General features: G+C 33.7%; 1 protein-coding gene across 3 annotated transcripts in view; it reads left to right on the forward strand.

Annotated features, from left to right (window-relative positions):
* Positions 1 to 12,768, forward strand: part of LOC6562632 (P protein) — a 31,636-nt gene that overhangs the window by 9,994 nt on the left and 8,874 nt on the right. Inside the window, exon 1 of one of the 3 annotated variants that reach the window (XM_032736015.2) lies at positions 2,523 to 2,825. The exons of 1 other annotated variant lie outside the window; for it this stretch is intronic. In XM_032736015.2, the coding sequence (XP_032591906.1) occupies positions 2,752 to 2,825 (74 nt within the window). In that variant the 5' untranslated portion in view covers positions 2,523 to 2,751. Of the gene's footprint in view, positions 1 to 2,522; positions 2,826 to 9,335; positions 9,776 to 12,768 lie in introns of those variants that run through there. One more of the 3 variants, XM_032736016.2, reaches the window with a different exon arrangement.

Raw genomic sequence — 12,768 nt, forward strand, 5'->3', positions numbered from 1 at the left:
CAACAGGAACCGCAACAACTTAATACTTGTTCAATTTGCTCGGCTTCTGGTCTTTTCTTTTTTGTTTTGTTATAAATGTCAAAAGTTGTTTGTTGTTTTTTGCAAATCTGAAAGTCATTAGAGTAGCTGCATAATTAACATGACAGGAATTCAGGGCAAATTTGCATGGGATAAATACACACATATTATATTTAGAAATTCGTGTGTGTGTTTGTGTTTATTTGTGTGTGTGTCTGATGAGCTGAGACGGGTCATTAGGTCACTCGCTTGCCTGCGTATTTATATTTTAGATATAGCCCGAATCCTATTTGATGTGCATATCAGGACCCAAAGCCAGGCACGTGACATTAATTCATGTGTGTATGCGGGTGTGTCTGGGGGGTGTGTGGGGGTGTGTATGTGTGTGTGTGTGTGGGGGGGGGGGATGTGTGTATGAATGCGGTCAGTTATTCTGCATAATTTAAAACAAACCCGCACAACGACAACACATATTTTGGCGACCCGCACATTTTTAATTACTTCAGCTTACCACAATTATTAATCAATTACTTGACCAATAATTATACAGATTGTGCGGCAGATTCAGAAAGAGAGAGAGAGAGAGAGACAGGAAGAGTTGGAGAAAGAGAGAGAGATAGAGTCAAGTCGAGTAGTTAGCCGACAGCATAATCAAATCGAAATTAGAACGCATTACACAAACTGAGTGGCAAACAAAATGCACTACGTGACCAAAAACAAGACCTAATATAATAATATCCCCTATATATACACTCAATAACACTAGTCAGCAAAGATTTTGAGGCACACACACACGAGTAAAAATAAATCAAATTGCATTTATGATTTATGGCATATTAAAAAAATCTTGGAGAAGTAATCAAGCGTCTTAAAGCTATTCAAACAGAAGTCTGCATCTATTACTAAAGTACTTCATATTATTCATATATAAATGAAGTATATATAGTAAAAGCAGAGTCGATTCAGCTATGTCCATATGTCTGTAGAGATATGCTTTTCACATTAATATATACTTTGCCTTTATATCTTAATAATCAACTTTGCAAATTTCATTAAGATAGCAAAGAAAATCATCGAACTTATTTTCAATCGAAGGGGTAATAGAGTTGAAAAGGCTAACCAAACTAAAACCTTTTTTTTCATATTTATTTCTTTATTTCTTTCATATTTTATCCGAATGCTGTCTACAACTCCTAGGAGAGTTCTTTTTCTAGAGTAATCTGACTTCTTTTACATATTTGTACATATTTGACATTAAATTATGAATTATATTTATTATAAAAAGGGATTTGCATTATTTCAGATTTATTATAATAAGGACTTTAAGTTACTTTAAATACCTGCTTAGATTTACTCTCATTTCATGGCTCTTGCAGACAGTTGCTTAAATTTGTTGGGCAAGTGAAGCCGCACACACGCAACTGTGTCTGTATGTGTGTGCATGTGTGTGTATGTGTGTGTGTCTGGGCCTAATAAAAACTTTTGGATCAAGAGAAACGTGCTCACAACTACCAAACAGCATATTTGTGTGTGTGAGTTGTGTAAGTGTGTGTTGTGCCTGATGATTTTTGGGATTGGTTAGTAATGTCGGCATAAGGCGTAAATGAATATTGATTCATTGATTTCTAATCAATTGAGCTTACCCCCTTTTTCTGCCTTCATCCCCTCCTCACCATTTCCCCTCACCATCCACAGAGCAATGACAGGCTATTTGCTCTACAAATTTATGTTGGCTGTGTCGTTTAATAGCTGTTGTCTAGTTTGTTTTTAGTATTTTTGTTAATTTGTTTGCATTATTAATCCATGGCTTATTTGACGTGGCAACAAATGTTGTTGTTGTTGTTGTTATTGTTGTTGTTGCTGTGTATTTGTGCGTGCCGCATGAAAAACTTCAAGTGGGAGGCAACAGAATTGTTCAGTTTTCGTTTCATTCACTTCAACAGCTTCAAAGTTGACGCAAGTGCAGCCGGCTGACAAACGTGGCGTATGCGTAATATGCGAGTGACATTTCAAGTGACGCACACAACCGAAAAACGTGCACAACATTTTCAATAAAATAAATAAAATAATAAAAGAAACACAAGCATAAAGAACAAACGAAAAAGCAAATTAAACATATCTTCAACAAAATGTACAAAAGAAAGGTTTAAAGCCGCAGGCAAATTCAATATTTGCTGCACAAAATAAATAAAGTAAAGTAAAACTCGAAACAAGTCTAACAATAAAAAAAAGTCTAAAATTAAATGTAAAAAATATATTACTAAAAATTCAAGTGTCTAAAAATACATGTGCTAAAATTAATCATCGCCGAGTCTAAAAAAAACATGTGATTTAACAATAAAAATAAAAAATAAAGTGTAAAACTAACATGTAATTAGACAAAAAAACAACTATAAAAAAAGTATAAAAATAAATTGTGATTTGACTAAAATGAAAATTTAAACCAAGTGATTTGAGCATAATAATAAAAAATTAACAATAAAAACGAGAAATTGTCATTTTGTTTAATTAGAGCTGAGACGCTAATTAAAGCCAATCCAATCCGTTAAACAAAGTGACAGCCAATTGAATAGAAGCCAACAAAACGGCGACAAGCGTTAACAGTTAGTCAACGCTTAAAGCCAACTGCAGACGGGGGCAGCAACAGCATCACACATTCAGCTGGCCACAAAAGTGAATAGTGAACGGGCCAAGATAGAAGAGAACAGCCACAAACGTGTTTGGCCCTTCAGCATGCGAATGAAGGTTAACAAGTTCTGCCTGCAGCGACAGGCGTCCGGCCGGAGCGAGAAATTTCCCCAGGCCAGGTAAGTGAAGCGAGCAGACAAGAAAAGAGAAAATGCAAAAGAAAAACAAACTCAACTCTCGTTGCTGAATAATAAATATTGTCTCTGCGAATTAATTGCTTCAATAAATATCAACTGACTTGCGAAGTGAATAAAAGTGAGGTGTTTGTGGCATTTGAGTCATTTAGCAAAGAATAACTTAATAGAATATAATATGACTTAATCAGATCAAGTACGTCTTAAACCTTAACTTTCCCTTTCATTAAGGTACAAATGTTTAACAATTTTTGGATTAATTGTTATTAGATTTTATCTCATTTCATTATTTTTATTTTGTCAATTTTAAATATATATTTAATTATGTAAGAAAATATATAAATCTTGTCAGTGCGAATTAATTACAACAATAACTGATTAGCGAAGTGAATAGAAGTGAATTGTTCAAGTCATTTTAGTTATAATTTAGCATGCTATAAATTGATTTAATCAGTTTGAAAACAACTTAAAATTTTCGATAATATATATATAATTATTAAATTAATAGTATTATACAATAATATACATTAAGGTTGTTGTTCGTCTAACTCTTATCTATTATACAATAATGTATTATTCTCTTAATTCTTGTATTTGAAGTTTTCCATTTAAGTATAAAGTATTTAAGAAATGAATAATGAACTCTATTGTGCGACATAACTTAATATTTTATAGTATGACTTGTTCAAATCGAAACCGCCTTAAAGCTTATATAATTTATAAATTAAATATATCTTATAATAATGTATTTAACACTTTGAGTACCAGCTTCAACTCTTAAAGTTCCTTGCCTTATTACTTAGCTACGAATAATTAATAATTTGTTGTCTAATTGGGTTTTGGGTTTCCCCAAACATTGCAATAAATGTTGCATCATTTTACATTTTATAACCGCAAGATTTTATTTCCCTTTATTTTATATAATGTGTTTTTTTAATTAGAAAACTGTCCTAATTGTATTAATACGATAGAAAACAAAAAAAAAATATTTTTATTAATATTAATGAAGCTGTTAAGCAGACCTAATGAGGCAATATTTTTGCTCTACGAATGACCATTATTAGTCAAGAATATTTTGTGTGCCAGCGAAGCGGTTTGATTTAAATATTTTTTGGAGGTTTTTTATGCATAAAACCTGTGTACATATTATACAAAGGGTAATTTTTATGAAAGATAATAAAATTTTATTTTCAAACAGTATAAACATGTTTGTGTAGACGATTTATAATTTAATAGTGGTTTGGCATGCATGTATAATAACTGTTAAATATGTATATATATGTAAATTCTTTTGTTTCTATTTTTATATAATCGGTCCACAAGCACGAAACTGTCAGCAGTTCAATTTTGAAATTGGAACTTCTTATCTGATCCTAATAAAAGTTGGACAGTTAATCAATAATATGTCTGGGTATATTACATTATATATTAATTGCTATATTTCTACAATTGTGTGTTTCATTGCCATCTTGATTTGTCTATGGTACACGAACATATATGCCTTATGGGTTCGTAGATGCTTTCTTCAGCCTTTTACCTAATTCTACATAAATTCTTTAAACGCTTTTTACCCTTTTCTAAGCAGCAGCTTTTATTTACCAAGCTAGATTGCTTAAATTTCAACAAGCAGGATTTTTTTAATTAGAAATACTTAAATAAATACATAAGTCAGCTGAAATAAATATGCCTTTTGACCTCGAACCCAAAACCCGAAAAACATTTAAGAGTTTGTTTTGTTTTGTGGTCAAAACTAATTTCGGCTGAAGTTAATGAGCAAGACATATGTCCTTTGCATAAAAGGGACGACAGCGAGATGGAGAGAGAGAGAGAGACGAGAGTAGAATCTATTTGAGGCCTAAGAATAAAGGCATATATTTAATTTCCGTTCGACGACAAAATGTTGGTATGGCAAATGAGCACTCATCAGTGAAGCCTAATGCATATAAATCGAACACTCAGGAAAAAATCGCTCTAAAAGGAAAGTCGCTCTAAAAAATATATGGACGTTAATATTTTTTTAAAAATAATTTTCAAAAATGTAAGAAAACTGGTCCCAAATCGACAAACCCAAAAAAATGGCGGTTTTTTCTCTAAAATCTCTTAATACAAATGTTTATTTAATAATATGAGTAAGAAAATCGCGAATTTTAGAGTTGCTTCCCTAACATTTAGACATATTATTTCTACATTTTCGAAAAATTCACACTGAAATTTAGAAATGCAAAGAGAAATTGTAAGAGAACCACAATCAACAATTTTTTGACATTTTTCTGAGTGTAATAGCTGAGAACATCATTGAATTACAAAGCACAAACAAACAAACAGACGGACAAGACAAGACAAAAGACAAGCGACAAAATTCGGTTGACTCGCAGCAGGCAGATTGAATCAATCCAAACGTTCATCAATCAATCAGCTGCGCTCAGCACAGCAACAAGGTCAGACATGATGCTCTCTCTCCCCCTTTCTCTCTGTCTCTCCCTTTCTCTCTCTCTCTCAGCCACGTGCGCGTCACGTTGTCCTGGCAATAAAACCTTCCTTTGTTGCTTTGCCAGCAGCAACGTGTTGGAAACCCACCAAATGAAATGAAGAAAATGAAGCAACGAACGAAGTTCAAAGCGAAAGCGAAAGCGAAATCAAAAAACACTAATTAATTTGTACGCTGTTGCTCTCTCTCTCTCCCCCTCTCTCCCTATATTATTTAGCAATTATTTTTCAATTTGCCTTCTAATAGACAACAGGCCAATAGAAAGCCCGCAGGAGATGCTAACAATTTCCAAGCCCTGCAAGATTTAGCCTCTGCTTATCTTACGCTGCCCGCAGCGCCCTGTACACCCCCCACCCACTGCCCCTTCTTCTCAAGAAAATAGATTTGGCGTCTAATTTTAGACAAGCGAAAAACAAGCTAAAAAAAATGTGGGTCAACTAAATGTACCAAAACGGACAGATGAGAGAGAGAATTGTCGACTGCTCGATGCCCTGTAAGACAAAAAAATAAGATAAATTAAGATAAATTCTAGATTAATTCCCTATATTTTTGGGATACTACTATTACAACTACTACTTATACGTTATTTGTAAGAAAGAGAAAAACTTTAGAATTACTATTTAGAATTGTTTCTTAAAAAATAGAAAACTTTCTATTTTTTTATGGAAATTTTCATTTTAGGTCGATTCTAAGGAATTGAGAATTCAAAACTCTTACGAATTCTAAGCTCCTTTTGCACAGTTGAGATACCCTGCTTGCCCCTTGGCTGAGCTACAGGTTATTATATAAGAATGCTGATGACGACGACCTCGTCTAAGGCGGCAAGGTCAACAGTTAAGTATGGAGGCATCAGCGCCATTTTGGCATTTGTTGCCCAGCAGCCTGTTCTCTGCACACATTATAAATGCGATTATGAACGTGACAAAGGTTGATGTTCATATTAAATGTAATGTGTGTGCGTGTGTGAGAGTGTGTGTGTGTGAGTGTGTGTGTGTCATGAGTGCGGTGTGCGTGTGTAATGTGAAATGGCAAGTGTCATAAACGTTATACATAATTAAAATATGTTGAGGCCAAAATTGAGAATTACAGAATTACGTCTGACACATAAGAAAGATGGCTGTCATTTGTAGGGAAGAAGAGAGCCTAATACGCATTAGTATCAGTAAGAGTTGACCAATCAAGGTCAAACAAAACGGGATCTTCAAAAGCAGTGAGCGACGGGCACTGCACAAAGAGACGAACTAGTTCGTGCGCGAAGTATAAGTATATAAGACAAGAAAACAACGCATAAAATGGACTGGAATCAAAATTTAGTGTGCAAGTACCCAAAAGTATGCTATGTAAATGTTAATAAAGGGATCTGTTTTTGGCAATGAAAACTATTCATTTTTATTATTAATAAATAATTTATAATAATTATTTAAACTTAACTAACCGAAAACTAAAATCAAATAAAATGCATTCATATGTTATTTATAAGTTTGGAAAGATCCATAAACTATGTGCAATTCCCAGCGTATTAAACAAAAAAACCCGGAAGCAAATATATTATTTATATTCACATGCTCGCAATGCTTGCATACTAAAAAAACTAAATTCCAGTTAAAACTTTATAGTAGAGGTGTGAATAGGAATTTCAAAATGCGCTGAGAATGTGCAAGAGAGAGAGAGAGAGAGAGATATGGTGCATTAACATACAATTCCTTTTAGTGTGTGTGTGAGAAGGAATCCCGTTCAGCACGTGTGCGATGCGTGGGAAGAGCAGAAAACGAAAATGAGCGAATGAAGAGGGGAACAATTGAATTGTGTGCGTGTGTATGTGAGTGTGTGTGTTTGAAGCGTGCGCGAATTTCAATTAATTAACTCTACTGTTGCTGCTTCTTCAACGCAATGGAAATTTACGGCTGCCAAGAGAGATTTAACATGATTATCACTGTTATAAAAATAACTTATCTCTTCCTCTCTCAATGCATTCATTCATAGTGTCACCAGTCGCGTCCAGAGTCCAGACCGAATACTATTCACACTCAAAAAAAAAGACGATCGCTTTCTATTTTTCTTTCAATTGCAAAAAACTGTCTCCACATTGAAAACGACTTTTGAATGTCAGACGAACAGCCCCCACCCCCACCCACCTCTGTCCCATCACTCGACCCTTCTTTTTGGGCTGTGTAATTTTCTTATCAATGACCCATATTAATAATCTTTATTTTGTATATTTTTTAATATTCCTTTTTATTATTTTTTTATTATATTCAATTTAATTATATATACCAAATTTTGTATGAGTACACATTAAGGTTTAAGCAATGATTATGCAATCTTGCCAGGCAAACAGTTTCACATAAAATCTATATTTTATTGGGTCGTTTAGAATAAAATTAAAGTGTTCAAATTACATAAGCTTAACTAAATTGACTAGTCATAAACTGTAAGCGAGATGAGCTTTTCAATTTAAATGCACGTCATTGGCAAGAAGCTAAAATAACATAACAGTTAATTGGTAGGTATTGTTAAGCACACTCTTTATCTCGCTCTTTTCCCCAGTTTAATTTATTTAGTGAAGCATGCGATCAACTGTTCTATATATATACACCACCGTCGAAGGTAGCAGAGCATACTTGATTTACACCAATGTTTCGTCAAGTTCGCTCTTGTGTCCACTTTTCACCTGTATGCAGCTGTAACAGAGTATTCAGCAGTCGCTTACGTTTGGCTTGTTTAATTCATTGTATGAATTGAACTTTTCCATTTTGTAGCCGAAGCTCATGTTTCTTAAGAAATTAAAGTCATGCGAGATTCTCTTTCATATTGTTTTTATTAAATTGCGTTTTATATGACTTATGTACTTATATTTCAACTACTGATAGAGCCACTCGTATTATTATTATTATTATTATTATGTGCCAAGAGGTTTTTCATTTCATTTCACTTTCTTGTAAGCATTGCCAGGTATCAAATTCAACAGCAACTTTTTCATTGTGCTTGGCACGATTTCCTCAAAATGCAAAAAAGGTTTTCAATTACAATGTAAGAAGTTTTTAATGCGTGTGACGTTAGCATGAAGTCATCTTGAACGCAGCTGGCCAACGCCATAACCACAAATTTAGCTGATTTACAAAATATTCTGCAAATGTGGCGAAAAAGTTCTTCGTTATTTTTTTGCGAATGATTTGCGCCAAAAAAGTAGACGAACAAATAGAAAACATTTTGGGCACACCTTTGGAACATCAACTTGAAAGGATTGTATTATTATATAAGTACAAGAATTTAAATTTAAATTTGCTATTATTAGATGAATAATTTAAATATAAGAGTGGGAAATTTTCATGACTGTACTATAAATGATATTCATTAAAAAAAACAATTAAGTACATATTTAATTACAATGCATTCAGTATGCACTCCAATATGCTCGCTTAGTTTAATTGTAGGGTATGCGAAGATCGTCATTATCAAAGGCAGTCGCAAACACAGCTCAACTGTCAAATGTGATAAATCATGTGTAAATTGAAAGAAGTGCAAATAAGCCAACGCCAGCAATGAAAACCGAAACACACATGAAAGAAGAGCGACCAAGAAATATAATAATTGTAATAAATATAACGGCAAACAACAACAACAGCAACATATACCGCAAGCAATAAAGTAAACACGCAAATGGTAAACGAAAAAAAAACAGTTGAGTTTTTGGGCTTGGGTTAAGCCTGGGTAGAAAGAGATAAAGAGAGCGAGAGCGAGAGAAAACGGTTTGAGTGACAGAGATCTGTGCTGACGATGACGATGATGATCAGTTGAGCCGTTGCATGTGCACTGAAGAAGGGGCAGAAGAGCGAACGCATAAATGCGAATAATGAGCAGAAACGTAACTGACAAAACAAAAACGAAGAAATGAATATCAGGAACTTTTTTTTCGTAGTTTTTCATTTGCTGCTGACTGCTGCTGGTGACTGGCGATTGCGACGCGAGTTTAGTCGTGGTGCGCATTAAAAACCTACAAAATAGGGTAAAAAACGGTGCATGCGAGTTAGTAACGCGAGGGCGACCCATCAATGCACTGCTCAAAGCCGCACAAAAACTAAGAAAGCAAAAAAACGGCACGTGATAATGCAACAAAAAATCCAAATATAATGTGTACTAAACATATGTAAAATATTACACAAAATAAAATAATAGTGTTTAAAAACGACTCGAAATTAATAGAGTAACTTTCTTTTGCATCGCGATTGCGATTATTTAAAACGGAAACGAAAACATTGTTGCAAAATTTACGTAATACGAAAAAGAAAAAGGTCTCGGATTTGATAGTGTGTGCCCCTAGTGAATTTTCTGAAATTACCTTTAACACACGGAGCAGCAGCAGCAGCTAAGAGCGCCAACTGAGAGAAAGAGAGAGAATGTCCTATAATCACAACAACAGCTCTGAGGATTACTCACACGAGGATGAGTATGTACATATATATATCTGTCTTTTACTCCAACAGCCTTGGGCTCAAAATTGACCCCTTTGTCAGCAAAAGCAATATGAATGTCTACGAATTATTTGCTTTGGGTGTTTCTTTCCGTTTCGTTTCGTTCGACAAGTAAACAATCAACTTGAGTTGTGTGCAAGAAAGAAAGAAAGAAAGTGCAGAGAAGAAAGTCCAAGAATTTGTATACTAAATTTAGTATGTGATTACATAAGCGACTGCACTCGAAAGCTTATCTCTCACTTCCATTGAAATATGAGCATTATCTTTTAAGCAGCGCTCAAAATGAATATTCAATCGTATAACAAATATTCGATAGTATAACAAATATTTATAATCTTAAAAGCATCGTTCAATCTTCTATAAGTAAAATTTCATTCGTTTTATAAAGAAAATTTAACTTTAGTCAAAAAAATTCATAATCTTATAAGCTCTTTAAATATTCTTCTAGAAATAATAGTTTACACTGATTCCAAGCAGTTTTAGATAATATACTTCCAACAATACGATAATGATGTGATATCTAGATGTAGAAATTGGATTTTTCAATAATTTTATGTAGTTTCAGCTATTGGTGGATATACCAAATTAAAGAAGATATAAAAATGCCCTTATATGCATATATTATGCTCCGATCAAGGTCTAAGTGTTCCTATCATTCAACCCTCATATCTAACAGAAACCAAGTGCATTGCAATGTGACGAGATTTGAGGCACTCAAATCCAACCCAATAAACATATATACAGATATATATATCTTCAAGAGATATACTCAATCTTTAAGTTGAACAATTTAGCAAGTTCAAACAAAAGTGTCGGAAATTGTATTCACAAATAAGCAAAGTGCATAAGTTAAGATCTCTAAATATGAACGAGAAAGAGAGAGACCGTGCAAGGGAGAGAGTGGGAGATAGTGTGTGTGAGAGAGAGAGAGAGAGAGAGAGTGATAGAGAGAGATATACCCCATCAAAATATCATATGGAATCAGTGTCAGCTTCTGTTTCTGCGAACTAAATTAAACTAAATATAATTTATGACTTATGCCATTTGAGTTGTGTGAGTGAATGCGAGCTGAATGCCCGTTGAATGTGAGTTGAATGTGAGTGAATGCGAGTGGGTTTCATTTCATTTATTTTTGTGTCTAAGCGACATTTAAACTAAACTAAATTAAGATTTCTGACCACTTGACTCGAGTGCACAAATTGCATTTATTCAACACTCGCACGTGATGTGCAATCTACCAACTGAATGAGTGTCTCTGTGAGTGTATTCATCTCCATTCAGCTGTGTTGACAATCTAATTGCTATTGAAATACAAAAAAATGTCATTAAACTCGCATTTGAAATGGAAATGGGGTTTTTCTATTCGATGTCATTCATCAAATGGACAGTGTGACCTTAAAAAAGTGTGCCTTAATTAAGTGTGCCAGCTAATCAAGCCATGCCCAATGAATATCCATTGTTGTCTCTTTCACTCACTGCCTTCTTTCACTCTTTCTTTCTCTCTCTTTTACGGTTTCTTTCGCTTCAAACTGCTAATTTACATGAGAATTGCAATGTTTTTCCAAGACTTTGATTGATGCTTGCAACGATTGACCTTCCACATTGGAATTTACATAATATATTTATTACCCAGCAACTGCTTGAAGCCGAACTATTGAATACATTATAATTAAAGCGAAACGACAACGACAACAACCTAATTATTATTCATTTATTTTGCTTGCAAGCACTTTAATTAACTTACTTACAATATTAAAAGTTACCAAAGTGGGTATTGTTTTGAGTGATGGGCGTGTTTCATTCACTGCAACCCTTAAGATATATTGTATTTGGGTATTTTTCATATTATTGAGCGAGTTCCGTACACCTGGATCTATTGTGCTCTTTTCATGCATGAATTTAAGAATCTTTGTCTTGTTGGGGTTTTCTTGTCAGTAAACGATATAATATCCCTAGAGAAATCTGTGATCAATTCGAATGAAATAAAGTTTATAGAATTCATTCGCACAATTAAATCTATAGATAGATCACTGACTACACCAGTATTTTTGGGTGACTTCTTAAAGCATAACACTTCCCACATTTTCATTCTTTACATCTCGCTCATTATAAGTTCTCCTTGATTTGACTGTAACACGACTTATTGGCTTATTTTTATTTGTTTGTGAAAATCATAGAAAAACAATTAATTAAAATATAAGACAGGCATAGCAACTAATCTACAAGTAAACTAGTAAATTAGAAACGCGTTTACAAATTAAAAAGGACTAACTTAAATAATTATATATATATTTTTTATTTAAATTTAACTTATATTTTTAGAATAAGCTTTATTGCACATTGATATTTCCATAGTTTTCGTAGCAATCGTTTCGAAATTCTTGAAATGGGCAAACGATCTTAATTTAAGAGACTCGGGCGCATATATATAAATATATATACATACCCAAGTATATAACTGAAGGGTAACTTAAGCTCCTACTTACTTTATTCCACACCTGATTTTCTAAATTTGCAATGCCATTTAGGCTTTAAAAGGATTTAAATCACATTTAGCATTTATGTGTCTCACACAAAGTCCTAATCCACTTTTGGGTGCTTGTTAAACCCATTCGCAGAATGCGAAAACCTGAATGCGAAAACCTGAAAACCACATTGAAATTGAAGGTTTTATAAGCCGCAAAAATATAAAAAAAATATAATAAAATAAAATAGTAATAAAAATCCCTTAAAGACATTTAAAGCCTTGGCAAAAAAAGCACAAATGACATTATAAATTATTTCTTGGCGCCCCAAAATAAAATCAATAAGAGAACTTTAAGCGTTTATTGAATTCCTGAATTCCTGAAAATGCGTTGCGTGTGTCTCAATAGGGGGCGGGGGCGGGGCGGGTGATTGGCACGTGCCACACCTGAACAAAACAAATTTGGTGCTTAGACAAGTATTTATTTTTTGTATTGAAGACAAA

Source organism: Drosophila grimshawi, unplaced genomic scaffold (genome assembly GCF_018153295.1).
Source record: "Drosophila grimshawi isolate 15287-2541.00 unplaced genomic scaffold, ASM1815329v1 contig_1377, whole genome shotgun sequence".
Classification (NCBI taxonomy): domain Eukaryota; kingdom Metazoa; phylum Arthropoda; class Insecta; order Diptera; family Drosophilidae; genus Drosophila; species Drosophila grimshawi.